General features: G+C 29.9%; 2 protein-coding genes and 1 pseudogene across 2 annotated transcripts; 1 reads left to right on the forward strand and 2 right to left on the reverse strand.

The window, feature by feature from the left end:
- The first annotated feature begins 8,837 nt into the window (after positions 1-8,837).
- On the forward strand, positions 8,838-9,832 carry LOC105177081 (protein LIGHT-DEPENDENT SHORT HYPOCOTYLS 10 pseudogene; annotated as a pseudogene).
- An 8,035-nt stretch (positions 9,833-17,867) lies between these two features.
- On the reverse strand, positions 17,868-21,176 carry HEME1 (Uroporphyrinogen decarboxylase). Its single transcript, XM_020698871.2, has 6 exons — positions 21,017-21,176; positions 20,779-20,936; positions 19,839-20,221; positions 19,443-19,727; positions 18,715-18,950; positions 17,868-18,214 (listed from the first exon to the last, which is right to left on the reverse strand). The coding sequence occupies exons 1-6, from the start codon at positions 21,037-21,039 to the stop codon at positions 18,046-18,048; spliced, it is 1,254 nt and encodes a 417-aa protein (XP_020554530.1). The 5' UTR covers positions 21,040-21,176; the 3' UTR covers positions 17,868-18,045.
- Positions 21,177-23,377: 2,201 nt separating this feature from the next.
- On the reverse strand, positions 23,378-25,718 carry LOC105176936 (peptide-N4-(N-acetyl-beta-glucosaminyl)asparagine amidase A). Its single transcript, XM_088876997.1, has one exon. The coding sequence runs from the start codon at positions 25,364-25,366 to the stop codon at positions 23,594-23,596; it is 1,773 nt and encodes a 590-aa protein (XP_088733123.1). The 5' UTR covers positions 25,367-25,718; the 3' UTR covers positions 23,378-23,593.
- Positions 25,719-27,313: the final 1,595 nt, after the last annotated feature.

A 27,313-nucleotide genomic window follows, 5' to 3' on the forward strand; every position in this document is an offset into this window, starting at 1 on the left:
TTGATGTGTACGTTTTAAATAATATATAAAATTTAAAACATTTATATACTTTATATTTATATTATTAACTTTTTAATGAGGAAAAACATGATTAAATAATTTGAACGATTAAATTGGAGGGAAGGAAGGTAACATTGTATGTTTGGAAAAAAAATGAAGAGATAAAAACACATACAAAAAAAAGAAAAAAATTCATTGCAATTTTTTCCTTTAATTGGGATTTCGTCGCAAAAGTTTATCGTTGTTTTGACACGAAAAATTAAAAATTCTTAAATTTCGTTGCAAAGTCATGAAAAATTTCGCGGCAAAGGGCCGTGGCAATAAGCCTATTTTTTTTTTTTTTTTTGTAGTGAGATATTAACATGTATAATATAACGATTTTCTGGTAAAATAGGGTTAAACTCTATAGGATTAAAATTTGCATCAATAGTAAGATTGAAATCCCAAAACTCTTACTTGGCAGAAAGTCTTTACTATGTTTGGTTTCATGTTTTGACATTTCTTGAGACAAGATAAAATACATACAATGTTTGTTTTGTAGCTTTTACATTTTGTCTGTATGTGCTTTTATTTTTCAACTTTCTATATATAATATATATACATTTATATATATAATATGAAAGAAATATGATTTGACAATAAATAGTATTTTTTGTCTCCAAAAAATACAATATTAAACATACAATATTTATATATAAAAATGTATATGAAAAAAAATATGCTTTGATAACGAACAGTGATTTTTGTCTCACAAATTCCAATATCAAACCTACACCACTTATTTTAAAATATTTTAAATTACCTTAAAATACAAATTCAAACATACCATTTATCTCCAACACACACTTATATATTTCTATTTTTCTCTCTTTATCTCCAGAAGAAAACACAAATTCAAACATTATGCTTAGGTTTGAGTGGTATGTATGTGGTTGTTTGTCTATTTCTATAGTTTGTAGTTTATTTTGTCTTTTTTTATATTTTGTTATGAAATTATTATGTGTTTGATAATTTTTGAATATTTTGATGATGTATTATACGGTATAATTGAGTATTTTTTACTAAAAGAAACAAAAAGATAAAAAAATAAAATAGATTAATTTGAACCAAAAAGTTTTTTTCTGCCTAGTAAATTTGGAAATTATGTAATGGTTGAAAAATAAATTAAATAGGGTAAATTACACTTAGACTTCTTTTAAAAATATAAAATAATATTTTTCCCAAATTTTTTTAAAAAAATTCACACCCCCTGCGAAAATTCTCCATTTACACCTGATCCCCTTCTGTTAGAATTTGGACGAAAAATGCTGATGGCAACAAAAAATAAATATATAAATTTTTAATTTTGTCACTCATTTAATATTCTTATATGTAATTTTGTATTTATAGAAGGATATAAGGGATATATATATATATATATATATATATGAAGTGAGGTTAACATTATTATATTTTCTCTCTTATAAGTATAAAATTAAACATGCGAATGTTAAATGAGGTACTAAAATCAATATTTTTTTATCAAAATCATAATGAAAGGGGGTCAAATGTAAATGATGAATTTTTAAAAATGGTTTAAGTGTAATTTTGAAACTTCTTTGGGAGAAATTATAATTTTGTATTTTTCAAAGGAGTGTAAGTGTAATTAACTTAAATTAATATCTATTAGTGCTACATTTGGATATCCAATGAAGCTTAACTTAGTTAGTGAAGTTGAGGGCCCACAACTCTAAATTATGGGACTAATGGGTTCCAATCCAAGCACTTTAACACTAAGGATTAGTATATTGATTGTTGTAATAATCAGTGATTGAGATCATTTTTAGAATTCTCATTTTTGATCCCGCAGATTTAGAATATAGCACTCTTGATTGATCTCACAATACTTTTTCGTTGGCTATTTAATAGAAAATATCACATGACCATTAAGTGAAAGAGACCAAAACTGCTACTTTTTTAAAAATTATAGAACCAAAATATTACTTTTTGAATGTTATAAAGCCAAAAATGAGAATTGCATAACCAATAGGACCAAAAGTATAAAAATCCTAATGATCACGTGTGCTTCTAAGCACGTGGTATTTCCTTTAAAATATCTAACAAAAATGTGATATAGGACCAAAAGTGCTATTTTTTTAAAGTTATTAACTGCAAAAATAAAAATTCATAATCAATGAGACAAAAAATGAAATACTAAAATTACGGGACCAAAAATATTATTTCTCCTACGATTTACACACACACAAAAGAAAACACACTACATTCCGATGGAAAGATTTGAACTTGAAAAAATAATTTAGAGAAAAGAATTTAAAATTTATCAATATTCACAAATATAATTTAAAATAAAAATCAAAATATTTGAGGTTCTTTAATTTAGTATGATCCAAAAAAATCTAACAAATTTATTATTAAAAGTTTACAATTTTAATTCCAAATGAAATTAAGAATAAGAAAATAGTGTGTGTTTGAGGTGGGGGTGGGGTGGAAGTGCAGCAGTATGGACTGTCCTATCAGTGGAGCGCATTATTTTGATTAAGGCTTTTAACAAAAATCTTTTTCCTGATTCTGCTCTCTCTCTCTCTCTATATATATTTTAGGGATAATTGCACCGCCTATTTTGAGGTGAGGTGTAATTATACATAAATTTTTCATGATTTGAAAAATTATACACTTATTATATTTATTTTTGATATATTTTTTTTGTAATTAAAATTCATCAAATTTATTATTACTATTAAAAAAATTAAATAACAATTCATATATACAACAGATTGACTTATTTCTAATTTATTGCAGGTCAAATAAATCTTTTCTAACCAAGCTATCTTCATAAGGGCGAAGATGTACTTCTTCACATACACTAACGTGTGAAGATGTATAAGGGTATGTAATTTGCTCGGTAAAAGATTTGTTAGACCTATAGTAAGTCAGTAATAAGTCAATAAGGAATAATATAATTTTTTATTTTTTTTGTTACTAATATCGACAAATTTGTTGAATTTTGAGTAAGAAATATATTTATTTGTTAGACAAAAATAAAATTAGAGATACTAAATATAATTTTTTAAATAAAAACACAAAATTTTAGAAGAGGACAGCGTAATTATTCCAATACTTCAATAATGGGATTTTGATGGGGACATTTCAAAAAGTGAGAATTAATCTAAACCTACTGAAAGAGGACCATTGACTTGTTCATAATTTAAAATTAGGTCGGTGTTGGACTAATAAATTGTAAATTAAGAGAAGACAAAGCTTAATTATACTATGAAGACAATTATTTCAATACTTTTTTTTTTTATTTAAATTCCTAATGGCAAATGCTGTATAAATCCGCCAATTAGGCCTTGTTCGATTGATAAGCTTGAAATCTCACAACTAAAGTATTATGAGTTTGAATTCGGCGACCGTGGATGTATATCTACTTCCATAATAGTTTGATATTTCTTTATCTCGTTAATTTGAACGTAAGTATTTGTTGATTTAAATTATTAATATATTGAATCAGTCTTTAGATTTGAATGTAATGAACTGCAAAGTATAAAAAAAAGATAAAATACAACCATAATATTTGATTTTGTTTTTAACTTGTTTTTGGGTATTTTGTGCAGATAGAGAGAGAAAAACAAAGATAAATAAAAATAAGTTAGAGATAGTGTGTATGTTTGGATTTATTTTTGGAAATAATATAAAATAAGTTTGGTATATTTGATGTTGGATAGTGAGGAGACAAAAAGTACTGTTTATTGTCAAATCATATTTTTTTATATATATTTTTATATATATATATGTATAAAAATATATATAATTTATTTGTAAATAAAGAGAGAAATTTTAATTTTGTCCCCGCCTCACTGTTACAAAATACCTAGAAACGAGATAAAAATTGACAAAATATTGAATGCCAAACATTGCTTCGGTTTTGGGCCATCTCGGAGATGGCCCAAAAACGAAGACAAACATAATCAACAAATTTTTCTGAGGTTTGCGATAATTACAAATACCTACTCGTTGTTTGAAAAGTTACAAATATCCCCCTGAAATTAAAGTTACATTAACAAATACCCTCTTGTGACAACTTATTTTAGATTTGTTACTTTAGAGGTACTTATAATTTTTAAATAATGAAATATATTTGTAATTAAGTCAAATTTCAGTGGTGCCCTTGTAATTTACCAAAAAAATAAAAAATGCTATATAGACCCAAGAAGGTTGTCTAAGTGGTGTGTTGAAATTCTATTGGAAAAAAAGAAAATGAATTTTAGTTACTATGGGTTGATTATTTTAAAAAAGTATCTTTTTTGGGTAAAAAAATTATAAATACTTTTTGAAATTAACAGTCGTCTAAGAAATATATCCTTACATTGAGTTGTCACGATGGAATATTTGTTAGACGATCAATAATTTTAAATTTGTAATTTTTCTAATAATAAAGAAGTATTCGTAATTATGACAAATTTCAGGAGAGTTCGTTGTAAAGGATCCTTTCAATCTCTTATGTTTGTATGTTTACAATAAATTCTGTAGTAGACAAACATTTTATATTGATTGCAGACGAGGAGCTTGAGCGGCTTATAAGCCCCAGTGTCTTTTTCCTAACGAGGTACCTTTTTGGGACAAAATTGTGGGGCTACTTCAGAACCAAAGCGGATAATACCTTGTGTAATAGGGTATCGATCGAGTTGCAAACCACATCACTCTCTTAAAATATTACAAAACACTCGTTACATTTCTCAATATGCATGTACGCACAATTATCAATTTTGTGGCTCATTAGTCTAATAATAGTCTGAATTAGTAAATACGTTCAGACCAGACCTTAAATCATATTATTTTTCATTTAAGGGAGATAGACACAGATCGCATTTAAGTTATTGATCAATTTAATAACAAGACATGATAAAAACATATGCACGAACTAGTTCACTAGAAGAAATATGAATTTTTATCATGGTTAATTATCATGATTAAAAATATAAAATTTATGATCGATATTAATTAATCACGACTGTGCAATAGTGATTAGATGTTTCAGCAAGTGCGATCAAAATATTTACTACAACTAAAAATTGTGGAAAGTATTTTAATCATAGGTAAAACTATAATTAATTAATGTTAATTAACCATCATCGAAACTTAAACTTTTGCATCGATATCTCCTATGGTAGATTTTATTGAATTACGACATTTTTTAAGTCGTAATGATTTATCTTATGGGGAATAATATATATATATATATATATATATATATTTGTAGTGATAATTAAAATTGAGGACTCATAACTTTGAAGTATATGATCATGAATTTGAATCCCACATGACGTATAGTGATTTATTTGAATTTATAATATTTATTATAATTTTATTAGTATGTGTTACTTGATGTATTAAAAAAAATATATTTAGATGGATTGAAATATTAATATAATAATGTACTCTCATATTTTGGCTAATAATATAATTACCCCTCGTTCTCGGAACAAAAAAAGAAGAAAAATACGCTACAAAAAGTTAATATTTTACTACATTATAAATGACTACAACTTAAAAATTATGGTAAATAAATATTATTTAATTACAGTCAAATAGAATCAATGCGAAAACTTAAATTTTTACCACAATTAATTAATACTAATCGTGATTTTAGCCATGATTTTGTTTTGACCCTATTTGACGAAACAACGACTTATGACCGTTGTAGAGCCGTTGTTAATTTGTATTCGTCATAATATTTTTCATTTGACGATAGTAATAATCTGTAGTAGAAATTATTTTTATTCTAGTGATAAAATTTAATTTCATAATTACAACAGAAGAAAGAGACATGTAACTGAGATTTTGGCAGTGAATCCTAATGTTGTAAGACTCTTTCTCAGACAAAACTACCCTTAAATGAGGTATAGAATTGACAAAGTGGCTGGAATTCTGGAATTGGATAACATTAATAATCTGAACAAGAAATACTCTATGACATGAAAATTTGCTCTTAAAATCATACAAAAGAAAATTGAATTTTCAAAATACTATAAATTATCACAACTTAAAAATTCCTGGTAAATTACTAATATAATCATGGTTAAATAAAATTAAAGTAAAAAATTTAAATTTTTATCATACTTAATCAATATTCGCCAGGGTTTTAAAAGAGAAAATATTTCCCATAGTTTTGGCCACACTTACGGAAACAACTGCTAGTGACCGTTGCGAAATCATGATTAATTTGTATTTGTCATATTTTTTTTTTATAATAATTAATCGTAGCAAAAATCATATTTATCTAGTGAATCATGCTTTCTAGCTATGGCGGTTACCTAATTCGGGAACAATGTAATTTTGATCCATTAATTATAAGGTGATGACACTTTTTGTCCTGTTCGATATGAAAATTGCAATCAGGGACTGTAATTAAAAAATAGGACATTTAGTCCAAATCTCGACGAAAATGCTAAATTTGCCGAGAATTATCACATGCTTTGCACACGATTTAGTCAATTTGGGGTTTTTTTTAATTTTTTGTGCCACTTTTGCTGACTTGGCTCGAGGAACACAAAGAAAAAAGTATAATTTTAATTCTATAACTATAGGAGTGTGACATATTTAGTCCAAATACTACTAGAACAAAAAATGCTACGTCAACAAAACTAGCCGTAGAACTAAAATTTCAGCCAAGCATTACTTTCGACGAATTTAACATTAATTTTGATGAAATTTGAATTAAATATATATATATATTTTTTAATTATAATTCTCAATTACATTAAAAATAAGAAAATACCAAAATTACCACCCTTATAATTACAGGACCAAAATTACATTTTTGGGTACCTAATCCTCTCTTCTCATTTGCTTACATAGACAAATCTCAAACCATCTAATCGAATATCAAATTCCCTAGAAGTCAAATTCCCCATTTTGAGGGGCAAATCATGGAAATGATATGTCAAATGGAAAATAAAATAAGAGACCAATAATAGATGAAGCCATCACTACAAGCATTAATCATCAATTAATTAACATAAATAATTCAATTTTTTACTATATAATTAAAAATCAGCTTAATTAATTAAATAATCATGTCTACGTATATTATATAAGTGTATCTATCTAATTAATGGGATTAGCAGCTGATTAATGATTCTGTCTTTTAGCCATTATTTATTTATTTTTTGGGCATTAATTAATTCTCAGCCGTATACTATACATAGTACAACACAATTAATTAAGTACAAAATCAAATACTCCTCTCTTAAATGAAAGACAAACTACGTACTACATGTCTTCATATCTTGTAATAACTATAAATTTACTTTTTTAAAATTATTAAAAAAGAGATAATTACACTCCCCCTCCTAAAATTTGGTCTAATTACATTAGACTTCCTATAGTTTAAGAAATTACATTTAGAACCTCTTGAGTTGCTTTCATCTAATAAATTTGTCCATTCGTTAGTCAACATTCACGAATTTGCTAATATTAACAAAAAAAATTGAAAAAAAAAAATCTCTTTGTACTCTTGATTGACTAATTGCTAACTTATTACAGGTTGAATAAATCTTTTTATGACCAAATCACCCTCATACTCCTTCACGCGTTAATGCATATGAGGAGGTATATCGTCACTGTTATAGGGGCAGTTTAGTTCGAAAGAAATTGTTTGACCTACAATAAATCAGTATTAAATCAATCGATGGTATATATCAATTTTCATTTAATTTTTCTATTAATATTAATTTAGTGAATTTTGACTAACAAAGGGATTAACTTGTTAGACGGAAACAAACCTTAGGGGTGCTAGATGTAATTTCTCAAACTACAGGGGGTCTACGTGTAATTACACCAGACCTTAAGATTTAATCCTACAATTTTAAATTTTTGACAATTTTAATCATTTTTATTTTTTTTGCCAATTTTGGCTGAAGAATTGTACGTGACTTGCACATGATCTAATTAAATTGCAAGTTTAGTCTTAGAAACCTAGCAACCATCGTTCACATGTCACGAACTTATTATATGTAGCACATTGTAACCAATTACTTGTTATAAATTTGATCTGATTAAAATAATTATATTTATTAATTTATCAATATTCACCATTTTTTGTAAACTTAGAAAATCGCGTATAATATGATTGATGTAGGGCAAGCGTCCCATATTAATTGCAAATGAGGACTTTGAGCGGTTTATAGGCCTAAGACCTCTCTTCTCTAGCTAGCTAGATGTCTTTTAGGACAAGCCACTTCTAAGAAGCTCGAGCGGACAATACCTCGAGCAATAGGCACCATTCAAATCGTAAGTTGTATCATTTGGTACCGTCTATCAAAACAAGGCCATGTACCCCTCTTAAACTCTTATTGAGTGATTAATGACGTAGGCAAGCGTCTCACATTAATTACAAACGAAAAACTTAAACAAGTTATAAAGTTGAAGACATTTTCTTTCTAGTAAAATATCTTTTTAGAACAAATCAATGAATTTTTAAGAAGCCAAAACAAATGATATCGAGGACGCACAAATCAAGGTGCAAGCTGCATCACAAATGAAGCGATTAGAAGTTCAAAATGAAAGTTGTGCAAATTAAAGAAGGAATCTGACGCGTGTTAAAGCCCAAAAATTACCAAATCCTATTCTCAATCTTAGGGGAGACAAGTTTCAATATCACTATGAATGCATGCAATAAAAAGACTATGCTGTCTAACTTTTCTCCTAATAAATTAACTCAGGTTACTTTGTACCTGTTTACCTACTCATCACTAGGGTATAAAACCCTTGTCTCCATTCATAGTGATTGCCTTTCAATGATGCTACTGCACCCCTCCCCCCCACCCCACCCCACCCATATATATACATACATAAAAGAGAGCATTACACTTATTAATAATACACTTAAAGGAAGAAAATAGTGTTGTCAAAGGGAGATAAAGCACTTTGATTGGCCCATCCCATGTCTCCTCAATAGCCTCATCATTTGATTATTGCCCACTTGAATCAAATTCCATCTCATTATTTTCAAACCAAATTATTCATAAAAAATTCAATTAATATCATACATACATATATATACATATATATATTAATTAATTTCTTCAGGCATTAACAATTCATACCCAAGAAACGATCGATAATGTCCAATGATCCAGGTGGGCAGGAAGCTGGTGGACCATCAAGATCAGCGGAGCAGCAGCAGCAGCCGCCGGCACAGCTCAGCCGCTACGAGTCACAGAAGCGGCGGGACTGGAACACCTTCGGGCAGTACCTCCGGAACCAGCGGCCGCCGGTGGGGCTGCCGCAGTGCAACTACAGCCACGTCCTTGATTTCCTCCGGTACTTAGATCAGTTTGGTAAGACTAAGGTTCACGTACAGGGGTGCGTGTTCTTCGGGCAGCCAGAGCCGGCGGGGCCCTGCAGCTGCCCGCTGAGGCAGGCGTGGGGCAGCCTAGATGCACTGATCGGGCGGCTGCGGGCAGCCTACGAGGAGAACGGAGGAGCGGCGGAGACGAACCCTTTTGCGAATGGGGCCATACGCGTGTATCTGAGGGAGGTGAGGGAGTCTCAGGCGAAGGCGCGGGGGATACCCTACAAGAAGAAGAAGAAGAAGAAGAAGAGGAAAGCTAGTGATCATGATCAAGGGACGATGATGCCCTCCAATTCCAGTTTTCAATCTTCTGGAATTTGATGCTTATTTCATTATAATTAACGAGTAAAATCTCTCTCTCTCTCTCTCTCTATATATATATATATATATATATTAATATACATATAAAAATATGAAAATATTTTGTGGGTTTTTTATTTGAACTGCAGAATTGGTGAATGTTTGTCTTTTCTTTGATCTTGAAGTGCTTGAAGCTCATTTATGTCTTGATGGGAAAAACATGTAATTTTTACTTTTTATCTTGATATATATATATATATATATATATATATGTATATGATAAACTGATGAAAGTTGGTGTTTGGTGTATAAATGGTTTACTGTAAATGTGGCATTTAGCTAAATCCTATACATTGAGAATTAAATCCCAATAGTTTGAATACTTGAAGAAATTAAGTGATATCTGCTTCACTTCATCAAGAACCCTAACCGCCCTGCATAAACCCTAATTTGCATATATACGTTGTTTACATACAGTTGTGTATATATATATACACATATTATAGTTGAGAGTACTGTGTGAAACTGAAAATGATACATAGCCGCCCAGAGATCAAGAAACCTCGGACGCGGACACACACACGACACTGATCCATCCTCGGATCATATATCAGGGAATATTAGGACAAGAAGAAGGGAATTTTCATTTGGTGGTTCATTTTATGAATTAATAATTAAATATATATGTATATATCTGTGGGGTGATGATCGTATGTTTATTTTAAGTTTTGTCCAAATATTATGTTGTCCTCTTTTGGGATTCTGCCCACGATCTTTTGCTCCCCATCACCACTGTGTGATCCCTCATTCATAATTCACACACACACACACACACACGTGTACATGTGTGTGTGTTTGGACTTTGGAGCATAAAATCTACAGGATGATGAAAAGCTACCATAAAAACATCTGTGTCTTAAAATTCCTTACATATAATACAATAACTTCTGATCCATTTTATGATTTAGTTCATCAATTACAGTGTAAATGAATTGTTTTTGTATTTCAAGTTTACTACAAGAATGTTTTTATTTTCTTTCTTCTTCCGAAAGATCGATTTATAACATCCATTGATTATCGTCGACCTTAATTTTGTTTATTTATTCCCTACATGGTCATGATCACGATGAGAATTATTCGACAAAATGGTATTTTTAGTTTTACAAGATAAGGAGTTCGACGTTATTTAAAAAATTTATAGAATAGAAAACTAAACGTATTGAATCCCATATTTTATGGGACTAAAAATGTACCTAATTTTTCGTTCAATTATTACATGTCATGACTATGAAACATTAATTGTTGTCATATATTTGTTCTGCATGCATCTTTTTCTTCTATTTCTTTGCTAAAAAACATAAAGGCCCCATTAATTCATCAATTTTTAATCAAGTCCAAATTAACACTAGAAAATTAAATTTCCTAAAATGGGTCAATTAATTGTGTGTATACGTAGAATTGTAACTGTTTTTTTCTGTCGACAGTTTTGATAATTTCGTGGGTGGTCGTCATTCATGTTGATGTAATGGTAACGTAATGTTATTACACTAAGCAAATATCCAACTGACAATAACAATATTATTACACTTGCATCTGTATAGCTTCAAATGTCCATTTTTAGTTCCCAAACATATATAGGGTCGGCGGAATTATAGTTTTCGTTTCATTGAGTAGGGAGTTCAATATTTTAAATCTTTTATTTTATGAAAATCTTAAAATAATATTAATATTGTAATTCGACACATTTAGTTATTTGTTTTTCGTATGAAATTTTTAAACTGATCTAAAATTAAAAAAAAATACTCGACACAATTAGTTTTATGTTTTACGGAGGTTTCAAAATAGTCCAACATTGAAAAAATTCGATACATTTAGTGTCATATATCCTGTAAAGCTGCGGAGACTAAAGGTGTCGAGTTTTTTCAATGTCAGGACTATTTTGAAAATCTCGTAAAACATAGAACTCAATTCTTCGAGTTTTTCAAATTTTACATTTATCTTGAAAATCACGTAAAGCAGGTCACTAAATACGTTGAATCCCCTGCTCAATGAGACTAAAAATGTAATTTAATTTTTCACTCATATGAAAACTTTGCATAACCTGCGTGATTAGTTGAATTTGGTCGAACCTAATTCATATTATAATACATAAGGGAACATAATTTCGCCCGTTGGATGATGAGCTTCCAATTGTATGTCGATTGGAGAACGGCTTTTGATATATAACATGGTATATACTTTTTAGTAATCGATTTTCTAAAAAAAAATATCGCGACTGCAAAATAATATTATTGAACAGAATCTTATTGATGTCTAAAGAACCATATTTGTGTGTCAATGTCCGAGACAGACTGGATCAAGGGGTCCACACAGCACGAGGACGTGTGTCGTGGATGGGCGTGTGGGAGAATACATCCAATTAAATTCGTAGCATTAATATTTTGAAAGGTGTTTGAACGAGCTTATAAATTTTTAAAACTATTTTATTGGATGTTTGGAAACTTAAAAGATTCGTGTGTTCGAGCGATAAATTTCTTTAATATGTTAGTAGCTAATAAATTCTTTTAAAAAAGTACAAAGATCTCAACTTATTTTTAAGAATTTTAATAAACTAATGCAACTTTAAATATATTAATTACAAAATTATATATGCATCTATAAGCTCTATAATATTATTTTATAATAAGTACAATTATCTTATAATTAAGCTTTAAAATATTTTTTAAAGTGCGTAAAGTTATAACTTTTTAAAATAAATTTAGCCAAACACCTTCTTATTAAATGGTTTCTAATTAGGAATAAATATGGGCTCGTAATATTGAGCATATATTTGATTGATGATTTCTTAATTATTTTGCTTTATGTTATTTTATTTTGCAGCACATATTTTTGAATTTTTTGGTACTTAATTGTACCATGGCCGGTTTGGCTACATTAGCAGAAAATTCGTCGCTCATCTGTTCATTGGCTAATTTAAGGGAAAATTGCAAATCTCGTCCTCTAATTTATGGGGCATGATATTTTTGGTCCTGTACAAATTAATTTTCATAATTTAATTTTGTAACTTTAAAATTTTAACAATTTTCATCCAATTGGCTTAGAAATTACATGCGACTTATACATGGATCAATTAAATTGCATTTTAGTCCTGTAACTTCAAGGGCGTTGGCATTTTAGTCCTATAATTTAGGAAAGTTGGCTTTTTTAGTTCTGCATGACTTAGCTTATAGGACTAAAAATTACAATTTAATTAGGCCATGTGCAACTCACATGTAATTTTTTGGCCAAATTAGCCGAAAAATGATTAAAATTGCCAAAATTTTAAAGTTATAGGACTATAAGTTACATGACTAAATTTCAATATTTCCGCTAATTTAATCTAGCTAGTATATATGCACAAAAAATTGCAAACATGATCCCGTAATTTTATGAGGGCGGCAATTTTAGCTCTATTGAAATTTAATATAATAATAATAATTAAGTCAAGTTATTTTGAAAAAAAATGTTTAAAAAGGACTATACCAAAATTCCAACAACATTTATAATTTCCAACAAATTTAACCTTAATGTGGAATCTTATGAAAATACAAATATTAATTGTAGGAGGACTATATTTTGTCAGCCCTATAATTACGGGATCAAAATTACAAATTTTTCGATACATACGTAACCTAGCACTAGCTACAATATCATTTGAATAAGGGATAATTATACTGTCATTCATTGAGGTTAATTTGGTGTAATTACAAGTAGACCTCTTGTAATTTAATTTAAAAAATTATATCTAGTATTTATGAGGTTTATTTATGTCTAACAAAGAACTCCGTCTGTTAGATGAATTTACCAAATTTGTCGATATAAAATTGGATGAAAATCCATATTTACCCCAATTGACGCTACAAGAAAACACGACATTGGTGACAAAATATCAAGTGATAATTCTAAAACTTAACACTAAAAATATATATTAAGTGACAAATTTTATCTTGTTACTATATAATGATTAGTGAAAAAAATTATATACAAAGTTGTCACTAAACACAATTAGTGACACATCCATAGTGACAACTTAAACACAATATAGTAACATAATTACTATTTGTTGCCACTAGATCGTCACTGACATGTATCACTAGTTAATTGCATTTAGCGATAATTTGTGCACATTTTTGTCACTAATTCTTGCTAATAATAATTTTTAAAAAATAATAGTAATTAATAAAATCATAAAATTCATTAATAAATATCCTTATCACTGAATATATATAATTAGTAAGGATATTAAAATTTTTAATTTTTTTTGGTTCATTAATCTTCTATTTTCTTTTAACGTGATCCATTATTAATGATTTATTGAAGGTCTAATAAATTTTTTTACGATCAAACTACTCTTATACATATATGTTCACACATTAATGCATGCGAAGAGGTATATTTTTACCTTTATAAAAATAATTTAATTAAAAAATATTTATTTGATCTGCAATAAGCGATCATTCCCAATAGTAAAATAAAGTATATTTTCCTCAATAGTATTGATTAATTAATTCTAAGACTGAAAAGGAGATATATAAATCAAGATTATCATCTAAAAAATGAAACCTTAGTGATAAAAGCACTAAGAAGTCCCCATTGCCTGTGGCCCCCCATCAATTTGCAACACTCATCATATTGTTCTTATTCCATATTGGACTTTTATATATATAAATCTAATATTGTTCTATTATTTATTTTTTTTAGTCAAATATAACATAATTAAAAGAAAGAATATTCATTTGTTATTTTTGGGAAATATGGTATTTGAAAAGTTCTATATCATAAAGGGCTTCTTTAAAGTTTGTTATAATTATAGACGGACGTTAATTTTAAAGAATATTTTAAAATTTTTAAATATTGAGGTGTATTTATAATTACGACAATTTTCAAGGAGTCCGTTGAAATTTATCCATTAAAAAATTAAAATAAAAGATTACGACATAGATTGAGTTTACTTTTTTCACAACTAGAAAAAATATTAATATTGTTAAAAGTAAAAAATTATGATCGAAATACTAATGAACTGCATCTATACAACGCAATTAGTTGTTTTTGCAAGCAATGCTAAAATATTAGCCATCGCTGAAAAATCATGGAAAATATTTTGATTATAATTAAAATCATGATAAATTTAATTAACTGTAGTTAAAACTTAAATTTTCTCATTATTTTTATTTAATTGTGGTAGATAATATTAATTTGTAGTGGTTTTTAAATTGTTGTCATTATAATTTGACAATATATATATATATATATATTATTGTACGCCCTAAATAAAATCGATATAAAAATTTAAATTGTAGTCGCAGCTAATTAACATTTGCCATGGTTTTATCCATGGATATTTGCTATAATTTTTAACTGTAATTGATGTTTTGACATTGCTTGCAAAACAACAACTAATAACTGCAGGCTTGGTTAATTATCAGTTATATTTTTAACTATAATAATTAATCATAACGAAAAATGAAATTAATTTATCATGTGACTTCTACAAAGATGTATTAAATGTATGATTAATAATTTTTAATTATATTGACATATTGCTCAATTGTTCTATTTATTAAAATATTAATATAATCATGTAAGTATGATTATATATATATATATATATATATGTTGGACAAGCTCTTTAAATTAAATTCAAAGAACATCATCAAATTCTTAATTGAATTATTTTTTTATAAATATTAATAGATTTCAAATTCTTAGCCATTTGATATATGTTATCTAAATATTCGTCTCAAATCCGAATTCATAAATCGAAATGTAACCTTAAGTTGTACATAACTCATTATATATATATATATATAAGATTATTCTCTATATTATAAATTAAGCACAATGATTCAAAAATTATGACAAATCAATATTATCTATTACAATCAAATAAAATCTATACGAAAACTTAAATTTTGTTCGCGATTACTCAATATCATTATGATTTTACGTGTGACCAAAATATTGACAATAATTTCTAATTGTAACTATTGTTTCGATCTCATTTGTAAAAATAACAAATAATACTTGTTACTCAATCATGATTAATTAATTTTTGCTACGATATTTTATATTTAACTGTGATAATTAATTTTAACAAAAAATCATATTTTTTTCTATTTGAATCGTGTTGTTCTCCCATCACGGAGAAACATTATGATTAGAACACAATTTTTATGTTTCACATACATGTGTTTGATGTCGCTTTGGTACGAAGAAAAAAATGGAAAGTTTGATATGACCTGCTTAGGTATTACAGTAAGTGAGAATTATACTTATCATATAATTGATATATAAAATAAAAAATAATTTAATTATTATGCAATTATTTGAATTTTTGACCAAAAAATTCAAAATTAAAGAACGTGCAAAAACCCATTATTCCGAGTTATGTAGGCAAACATCCCAACGTCTCATTTTCCTAGCGAAATACCTTTTTAGAACAAAGTCGTGAAACTCGTACAAAACCAAAATAGACACAATAAAACTCCAATCGCATCACACGCTATATCTGCTGCCAAGTTTCAACTATAATAAAAATATAAAATTTGAAAAATATAAAAAAAGGGATTTATTTATTTAAATAAAATAAAAAAAAAGAGGCATAATGGAGACCCCAATTGGGCATTGATATTGGGAGATTCTTGCAACTTTGTGAAGCAGCAATGATGGGTTTAATAATTATTCTCCATTTTAGTATACCTCGATTTTTCATCGTATACTCCCATTTATTACAACCTACTCACGCTTTTTGTCTTATTCCTCAATGCGCCATCATCATCTTTTTGCCAATTGTCGCTACTGTTAAGCTTTTTTTGACGACTTCCGTGAAGCCGCATATTCTTCTTTTGTAATTTAGAATTTAATCACAAAGAATATTTATGAGTCTAAATAAAAACAATTTCTTTGATTTGTGCATTTACATATTTATTTTTATAAGTTTTTGAACTTATTATTAAGAATTTTTTTTATATGAACGAATTTACCTTCCTGTATTATAAACAATTACAATCAATAATACTTTTCAGTTCATTACGAGAACTAAAACCGAGCTGAACCTATTTTCTTGATCTTCCTCTGCTGCAAATGCATTTTCACCCAAGCCTGTTTGTGCTATAGAATCAAAGTGTATCGGAATCCCACTGCCTACCCACATTGCTCTTCAACGAAAAAAATTGCAAACTTGAAATTGACAATTATAATATATCTTACCTATTGAAGGTTTTTTTGTCTTTGTATTGCATCCACAAAATGGTATAGCTGTCGAGTTTTTCATATCTAGGTTGAATGGCCAATGATTTATTTGCTTCATTGTTGAAACAGAGAGTTAAATTGATAACTTTTTTTCACATGAGTTTTTTTTTTTTTTTTTTAATATTTAGTATATTACAAGGAGATAGGTTGGAATTTTTTCAATTTTTATAGGGTAAATTACAATGACCTTCCATGAGGTTTAACATAATTATACTCCCTTATTGTTTGAAAAATTACTAATACTCTCTGATTTTAACGGTCATCTAACAATTAACCTAATCCGTTAGGTTTTTATTTATTTTTTATTGTGAAATGATTAAAACGCCCTTATGGATTAAAAATTATAATTTTGTTTTATTTTTTAAAATTTTTTGATTTTTCAAGGACTAAGTGGATAATGTTGTTTATAATTTTTAAAAAAAATTCATCCACCCAATTCGATTTTTTTATAAGTTTTTAATTTACTTTTTTTAAAAAAAGAATAAAAAATACAGTAAGATTAAAGTTGAAAATTCCATACCTCCATCCAAAAATTACATAATTTCATTAAACATCAGGAAGTATTTGTAATTTTTTCAACAACGAGGAGATATTCATAATTATGATACATTTGAAGAACAATTATTATAATTTACCCGTTTTTATATGATGGGGAGGCAATAAAATTAATATTTGAAAATAATTTTTTTGAATTTTAAATTCGTAAAAATATGCAAAGTTTGAAAAGTCCAAAAAACATATTGGACACGCCTTACTCGTGTTTGACATTGTATTCTAACTCTCCTTTTTTTTAGAAGAAAACTTATAAACTTCAGAGTGTGTACTGAAAATAAATTAGACATAAGTTGAAAGCAGTTGAAGCAATACATATTGTCTTTTACCAGAAAAAAAGCCAAAGAAAACATACATAAACATTAGTACATGAAGAATCAGAATTGAATTTGAATAGATAGAACCGAATCAATTTCTCTGAATGCACATACGGTCCTGAAAGAGTGCGAGTAGACTATGCTGCAAAAATCAGATTACTTACCTCATACCTGGACCAAACAGCCTATTTATACAACAAAAATTCCATCTTGTGACACAAAATTCAACTCTCAGGCTACCATATTGGGCGCCCCAACGGCATGATTGTCGACTTGGGAATCAAAGTTGATGCTTCTTGCAACGTCAAAGAAATGGGCAACTGCTTCCTCAGGAGTACCGACAAGAACTCCGTGGCCTAGGTTGAGAATGTGGCCCTTTCTCCCTGCACAGTTTACAACCCTGACAAGCAACACGGATCTTATCAGCTTCATATTTTATCCAAGGTAAGGGTCCATTACAGAAATCTCCCCTGAATGTTAGTGTAGTTAGTGACATTAGCCCTCCTCTTTGAAATCACCAAACGGTTTCCTAAAAGTTTAATACATGTACATACCCACACAACTTGTTTAGAACTTGTGGTAATGTTTAGAAGTTTGATTGGATGTTAACATCATAAGTTTGAAATACACGGGTTTAATTTGTTTGTGTCTAGTATCAGAGGAAGATAAAGATAAGGTGTACTTTAATACGAAAACTTGGCTTTTTGTGATTTTGGAAGGAAGAGGGGTGCAGTCAGTCAGGCATTGTGGTAATTCCTATGGAGGTCATAATTAACCCTATAAGTGCAAAATGAACTAAACTTGTGCAAGCACACCGTCCACTTAATAAACATATAAATGCCATGTGTTGTTAAGGCATGAGAGTTCACTAGATCGACAATTGGATGAATAGACATGAACCTGTTAATTTCATTGGTTACTGCAGGAAGAGGAGAAAATAGGTAGGCAGGGTCTACATTTCCTTGTATGCTAATATCACTTCCCAGGCGCCTCCTTCCGTCGGCCATATCAACTGTCCAGTCGAGCCCAATCACGTCAACTCCAGTTCCTTTCATCCGTTCAAGAAGACCACCATTTCCGTTGATATAGAGCACAAGGGGTGTTTGAGGGCATTTCTCCTTAACTACTCTTACTATCTGCATTCATAAACTTGAAGGTGCTCAGAAAGGAGAAGTTTGGAATACATTTGACACGAAGCAAGTACATTATGGCTACACTACGATGTCAAGCGAGCATCAGTTCCTAAACCCAAATCGATCAAATACTAATTCATGAGGAGATATCCCTCATTTTGAAGAATTTATGCCCTTGTTCAATGAATCAACATAGTTTCTGTATCTCCAACTTCTTGTATAGTAGAACTAAATCTAACCCCTCTCTGCAATCTTTACAAGCCTAAAGCACAAGAATGACGTACACAGAGAGCTGCCAGTTCATGAAACTAGAATGCCAGCATTAGCCAAGACATAATCAGCACAACACACAAGAGAATACTCTAATTTACTGCAGACAGTGATCAGAAGCTCAAAAGGACCAATTCTTGCTCTCACTCGCCTTCCACACTCCTGCTGTAAAATATTGTTTTATCAAAGAAAGAAAAGCATGAATTAGAGTAAAATCCAACTTACTTCATTGATATAAGGCTTAGACCAGTTGTCCCACATAGCAGGTGGCAGTTGGCCGCCCCACGAATCAAATATTTGTATGCAATGAGCTCCAGACTCCACTTGGAAAATGATGTACTCGGCTATTGCCTTGGTCAAATGAGAGAGAACACCCCTTAGCAAATGTGGTGCTGTATGGCACATACTCTTTATCGTTGTATATGTCCGAGTCGTTCCACCTTCAACTATATAGGTAGCAATTGTCCAGGGAGCTCCCACAAAGCCCAAAACTGCAGTTTGTTCCCCTACCTAAAATGAAGGATACGAGAATGGTTTTTCATGGACGAAATTGGATCTTTAGAGAAGCCTTGAACCTAGTATGAGAATATCATCTTAAAGCACTTGGTAGGTGGTACAAACCTGTTTCCGCAATATCCGGAGAGATTCTCCAACAAATTGTAGTTTTTCAAAATCAATTGGATGCAATGTTTTCAAGTCCTCTTCTGAACGGATGGGAGATTGTATTACGGGACCCCGCACCTCTTCTATGTCAAAATTAACACCAAATGCAGGTAGTGGGGTAAGTATATCAGAGAAAATAATAACTCCATCGGGTTGGAAAGCTTCCCAAGGCTGCAAAGAAATTTGCACAATGAGATCAGTTGTCTCTGATCTCTCTCTGAAGGATGGATATTTCTCTGCAAGCTTTCTATAAACAGCCATATACCTTCCCGCTTGACGCATCATCCATGCAGGAGGCCGATTAACTGGATCTCCTCTAGCAGCCTTTACCAAAAGTGGATCTGAAAGCCATTTTGATAAATCAAAAGTAGAACATTTTTAATTCTGAAAATCTTACATTATAGAAACAGCATGAACCCCCCAAAAAAAGCTGATGCAGGACCAAGCTCAAAACAGGGAAACTTCCTTTCCCCACAAAGAGAAATGCAAGGACACATAAGAATGCCTCAAATCAGCCATTGTTGTAGGCATTAGTGAAAAAATTGTTCCAAAGTTAAAAACTTGAATGATTGATGATTCCATGAATTATGAGTCCAACAGAGCATAGACAAGTATCATGCTATCAATGTCATTAAACCTTATTTCTAAGATATACTTTATTCATCTCCAATATAAAACACAATCTCATTAACTAATCCAAACATATTCCCGTCTCACACGAAAACCTATACAAAATTGAAAATAGAAACACAGACAAATAAAATAGCCAGACATATGAAACTTCCAACTCAGGATACCACACATCGTACTTTGAAACACCAATACTTCGAAAATGCTGACATAGAAAAGAAAATTCCCACACACACACACACACACTACAAGTGGGCAAGATATATACCAGAAGAAGAAGCTGATGCGCAAGGGACAGTGAATTTGTGGGCTTCCTTGCGGGAGAACGCAACCCCATTGGACCTTCCGGCGGGTAGAAAATTCAGGGGCGTAAACAAGCTCGATGATTTCCAGCCCAGACCCACTGTGCAAGAATTGCAGTAGGAACTGCAGAAAGCACGTAATTTTACAAAAGTAGAAGCTCGTTGTGAATCAAGAAAGAATTCGGGACAGAAATCGAAGCTTGCCTGCTGAAGGTGGAGAAGCCCATTAAAATTGGCGATCCCCTTTGTTGTTCCTCAGTGCTCGCTGGGTTTCTCCTATTCCCCTTATCGCCTTAGTTTGGTGGTTGAGGAAAAGTAAAAAACTGTCCAAAAACTGTAAAGCCACAGATCAAAACGCCTAAAATGTCCAAACTTGCAACACCAATAATGCCTAACCATTAGTCAGCCGCACTCCAAAATATTAATTTTAAGAGATATTTATAATATTTTAAATAATAATAAAATATTTATAATTATAATCATTGTAATATACTCAAAAAATAATATTTATGTTTTTTTTGTTGTAATAACATTGTTATGAAGAAAATTCATTAATCTAAAATTAATATATTCTTTAAAATTATTAAATGTGTAACTTTATATATTATTGACCATAATGATGAGTGCGTAAAAAAGAGGAATTATAACTTCAAAAGATTTGAAGCAATCGCAACAAGTTTGTTTGATCGGGGTAAAAATAAGTGTATAAGAGAAAGTGAAAATAAAAAAGATCAATTATATTTTGATTTTTTTTAAAAATTTAAAATTATACTTTTCTCTAAAGAAATTTTAAAATTATACTTATTTCCCCTTTAAAAATCTCTATTTACCGCAGACCCCCTTCCATTATGATTGAAGTGAAAAATACTAATGTCAATAAAAAAATTAAATAAATTTTTAATTTTACTTTTTATTTAATATTTTCATGTATATTTTGGTACTTATAAATATAATATATATATATATATATGGAATGAGGTTAATATGACTATATTTTTTTTCTTATAAATACAAAATTATTACGCGAGGATGTTGAATGAGAGGGAAAATTAATTTTTTTTTGGCTAACATTAATATTTTTTTGTCCAAACTGTAACGAAAGGGGTCTGAATAAATGATGAATTTTCAGAGGGAGTATAAGTACAATTTTAAAACTATTTTAGAGGAAAGTGTAATTTTATATTTTTAGAAAGGGTCTAAATGTAATTAAATCAGTAAAAAGTAATATAGAAGAAATAATTTGGTTAGAGAGAGCATATGGAGAGTCCTTGTTTGCCATTGGCCAAATAAAATAAAATTCTTTTATTTAAAGGATTTAATGCATAGAACACTAAACCAAACAAATATTAATTAAACCGACGTATTAAGTTGAAATATAATGTTAAAAATAATTTGATAATTTAAAAAAAATTAAAATTTATTTCCGACAACAAGAGGCTTGTTTTCTGGTCCATATATATATACCAGGCATTAGTATATGGGAAATTCTAAACCGACAGGATAAATTTGAATCAATTATATAATAAGTGTAATGTACTTATCATGTGATTGACGTATAAATTAAAAATAGTGACCAATCATATAGTAACTGTATGTGATGATTTGATACGATCTTGAGGTAAAAATTTTTCTTAGTATGAGCATATGTGGCACACTCATATGTGCATAATTAATTTTATTATTTTAAATATTTAAAAGTGCAAAAAAAAATGACAAAATAATCAAAAAAATGAGAGAAGAAAAAGAGATGGGAAAGTTGAAAAAAGAGAAAAATGGAAAGTTAAGGGAAAAAAAGAAAAATAGTTAAATATTAAAAATAATAAAAATTGACATACCAAAATTAAGTGGGACGTCAAAAGGTGCTCTCACTTCATATATACTATAGACTAATACGGTGTCGCGCAGTACCTACCCACATAATTTTTAATAATATTATTTATTTTACCGAAGCTCATAATTTTTTTCTTTTATATTAAAATTTATGATTGCCATACAACCGCACATACAAAATTGTCTGGTAACTGTTTTTAATGCATGAATTACCAATTCATATTTTACTCAAATTAAATTAAAAATTAATACTTTGTACAATATATATTATATTGATAAAGATAATTATATGTACCTGCAAAACAAATACTAATATATTATTTCAATTTCAATTAACAAAAAGCTTAAATAAAATGAAATAAATTTCATTTTTTAGTACATGTAATTGCATGGAATTAATTTTTTAAAGGAGTTTGTTGAGTAGTTAATTTAACATAAGTTGAGAAGTTGAAGGATACTTTTGATAATATAATAATTTGGTGCAGTAGTATCAAAATTACTACTTTGAGTCTGTATATAGATGAAGGGTAAAAACTCTTTTTTCAACTTTTTTTGTAGAAAAATAGTAAAAATCAAAATTTACTTTTTACTTTTTTGGTGGTTCAAGAATTGTTAATATTTTGAATATGTAGGGTTATGATCTGAATCCGAATTCAGGTTAAGTATAGCAGGTTTTTAAAGTTTAGAAATCTTACAAGAAATAATCAAGAATTGAGAAACCACTAGAATCAGAAGGAACGAAAAGGCATACAGATTGGATTTTTTATTTCAAATCATGTTACGTTTTATATTCACATAGTACGTGTATAAAGAAGATATCACGTATTTTATTTTAGAGAAAATTATACGCGTTGCGTGTATATGTTAAACGAAATAGAAGATGCTAGGCCATTTGGAAATAGAAAATCCATCCGTGTAAAGAGCCTTTGAGGGAAAAGAGCAAACCATAATTCAGTGTCTTTTGCAAGTATTGCTCTCCTTATCATGCAGAATGGTGTAGTTTGAGCTTCTTACATTCCTAGAATAGCACAACTTGTTACCAGAATAGTGATAGTCTTGTTTGGTCCTTCCCCATCCACTGATCATCTTATCTTTGTAAACCAGATATCCATGTGCATTCTGCGTATTTTTTAGTTGATGCACGGAGGATCCATAACGGGACGTTATTCGGCTCTTCTCACTGATGTCTAAGGCCACGTTAGCTCTAGATTCAACGGTTCCGTTCCCTTTCTCGTCGTTATCAGAGTACATGTTAAGCCCAAAGTTTCTGAATAATTTGCTAGAGCCAACTGAAGATGACGGCGTTTTGGAACCAAGACTGCCCTTGAAGTATATCCTCTGATTCAATATCTGCAAATTCCCATCTTTTCCCAACTCCATTGCATTGCTATACTTGAATTCTTGGTGCGATTTGGTTGTGATCATTCCATTGGACGATTTCACCCATCCACTTGAGGTTACTGACCGACTGGCGTTTGCAACGAAAGATCCATCAGAACCAGCAACGTTCGAAAGAAGAGACAAGGAAAGGGGACTACTACTATGTTTCAACAGCTTTCCCTGTGTTTTCACACTCTTCTTATCTAACCAAAGATGCAAATTTGCATCAATGTACCACACATTTAAAGCATTTGTGACACTGAATGCAAGCCTATGGCTTTTCCCATCCAATAATTTACCTAAGAAAGGGGTTATCTCAATATCATAAGTTGGGAGATCAAAGGAACCAATTCCAGTAATCGGTCTCCAGAACAATGGATTGATACCCCCTGTGAAGATCACTGTAAAAGGCCAAATTGCACCAACAATCATATCATCCAACATAACCACAACCTCCCGAAACGGGCCGTTGCCAGGCATTCCAGTAAGATTATTCACAGAAATGTACTCATTTGGATAATTTGCATACCAAAATTCATCATTCTCATGAAAAGAGACGTAAACTTCAAGCACTGCCCTGTATGCATTCTGTGGAATTTTGAACTCTTTCCCCTCTACATCCGTCCTATTCTGGATCTCGAACCACAACCCATCATTCAAAGGCAAATTTCTAGAAATGGGCAGTATCAAATCAGCCCCAGAAACAATCCCACTACGACCATGATTTTCATCAGCAGGATAAAAGTGAATTTTCACAGTCACATGGTAGACTCCAGTATAAGTACTATCAATAATGTTTCCCAGGTAAACAGCCAAACTCTGCTCCTTCATCAGCAAAGAATAGTACCTCGTGATGTCCTTCTTCAGCGTCCAGACAATGCCGGTGGCTCTGGGCTCGGCGGTGCAGCTCCGGAGAATCTCAACCCCGCCAAGCCAAACTCCGAAGATTCTATCAAATTGCCTTCCTTTGCAAGTCGCCGTCCATTCAAGCACAATTCTAGCGAAATCCTGAGATGGGCAGTCCGAAGGGGGTTTGTAGTTCGCAAGCACCGGCGACTTGCCATAGGTGGACGCAAAGTCATGTTGAAGGACTAAATACGAGCAAGGTCTGGTTTTGGGAAGTGGGATTGGCCTTGTGACTTCGAAGTAGGTGGTCGGAGAGGCGGCCTTGGCGGCGGAATATAAGGAGGTGTGCTCGTAAATAGGATGTGATCGGAGAAGGGATGTTGTAGGGCGGAGGTGGGCGGAGGAGAGGAGTGGCTGGAGGAAGGTGAAGCCGAGGAGGAAGAGGAGGGAAAAGAGTTGAGAGGGAGCCATCTGCGGAATGGCAGTTGAATTCTCCATATGACATTACTAGCAATTATATAATTAGTGTAGCAAAATGTTCATTTATAATCATATTCGTTTTTATATTTTGTCATTTAAATTTTTTTTTATTAATTTATTAATTTAATTTTATAAAATTTATATTTTTTCAAATAATTTTTTTTTATTAATTTTTTTTGAAAAACATCATATATAATGCACACGTAATATTTAAAGGTGATATAGTAATACTTTTCTAGCATGTACACTATATGTAATATTTTACCGACAAAAAATTGAGTAAAAAATTATTGTATATGACAAAGTGAAATTTTACAAAATTGAGATAGTAAATTGACCAAAATAAATAAATAAATTAGATGACAAAGATAAAAACGAATATAATTTATATGGTAAAATATAATTTTTCCTAATTAGAGGGTGGGTGGCAATTTTTCTTTTCCAATTTTTTTATTTTAATAGTAAAATATTTTAATTAAAACCACTAATTTATTTTTTGCAGGGAATTGACTGTATTAATTAATTTTCCATTTTAATTTGATCAAATAGATATAGAAAAAGAATGAAAAATTTGATGGTTAAATGTCAAATATCCGAAAGTGATTTTTGATTTTCTAATAAATGAGTTGCAATTACATTATGATTCCAATCATTGACCATTATAACAATTAATATACTGATTATTAATACCACATATAATAATTAGGCCTTGAAGAGGGATTTCATTTTTTTTTTCTTGATTTGAGTCAATTTTGAATTCTTAAGATCTTAAATATTTTAAAGGGATAATTATATCGTTTTCCCTTATAATTTAGTGTAGTTATATATATATATATATATATATATTTATGGTATCGAAAATTACACTTAATACTTTTGACGTTTGTTTTTGTCCAATGAATAGATCCATAAAAATCTAAATTTTAGACTAACGGATGAATTTATTTGATGAACGACAAGAAATATGAGGATTACTAGATATAATTTTTTTAACCATAAAAAATTTATATTTACTTAGACTAAATTTTAGGGGATGGAGATGTAATTATCCCTATTTTAAATATGGAAAATCTTCTTTTTAGTTGGTTAGGATTATGTTAAATTTTGAGTATCTTAACTGGATTTCATTGAACTAATTAATCAACTTAAAATTTGCCTAAATTTGAGTGTTGGTGTTGGATTTAAAATTAAAAAAAAGTACTAACTGAAAATTTGAATTTTTATAATTAATAAGTTAATTTAAGATATTTAGACATCTACATGACTATATTTGTATCATGCCCATATATAAATTAATTATTTGGGACATTGTTGGAATATTATTTAATTAAAGAATCAATATAGTTCCATATCTCAATTCTCACGTGGCTAAAATAGTTCATTATTTAGGGAATAAAATCATAACTAATAGTAATAATTATATATGAATGGTAAATAGTTAATGTTCTTGATTCGAGTTGGAAATCCAGCTCGTTCTGAATACGTTTAAAATTGTGTGTTTTGAGACCTGAGAATAAAAAAATCGTAAGGCGTTCTATGTAGTTTCCAGCAAAAATGCTCTAATACTAAAATCAATTTGTTGCGATCAAAAGAAAAGAGTATATGCTGGTGTGAATGCAATAAATAATGTACCATTTTAAAGATAGTTGTGGGGTATTTATACGGCAAAATAGTTGTATCTATATGGATCCACATGGCATGATCTTGAGTTAACGAGTACAAGATGATCTACGGTCCCGGTTTCAGATCAGGTCGATTTGGGTCAGACCCTAGACGAGTTAAAAATGCACGAATTCTTATCTTGTTATGATATTTTACTTTCATGATAGGGGGCATTTTAGTCTTTCTAATGTATCTCTAATATATTCCCATCAGTCCCAAATGCCCTTAAACATGTTATTTTTATGAATTTATTGGCTAAATTACATCTATGCCCACAAGATTCGGCTAATTACAAGTGCATCT

Source organism: Sesamum indicum, linkage group LG13 (genome assembly GCF_026168435.1).
Source record: "Sesamum indicum cultivar Baizhima isolate 11 linkage group LG13, ASM2616843v1, whole genome shotgun sequence".
Classification (NCBI taxonomy): Eukaryota; Viridiplantae; Streptophyta; class Magnoliopsida; order Lamiales; family Pedaliaceae; genus Sesamum; species Sesamum indicum.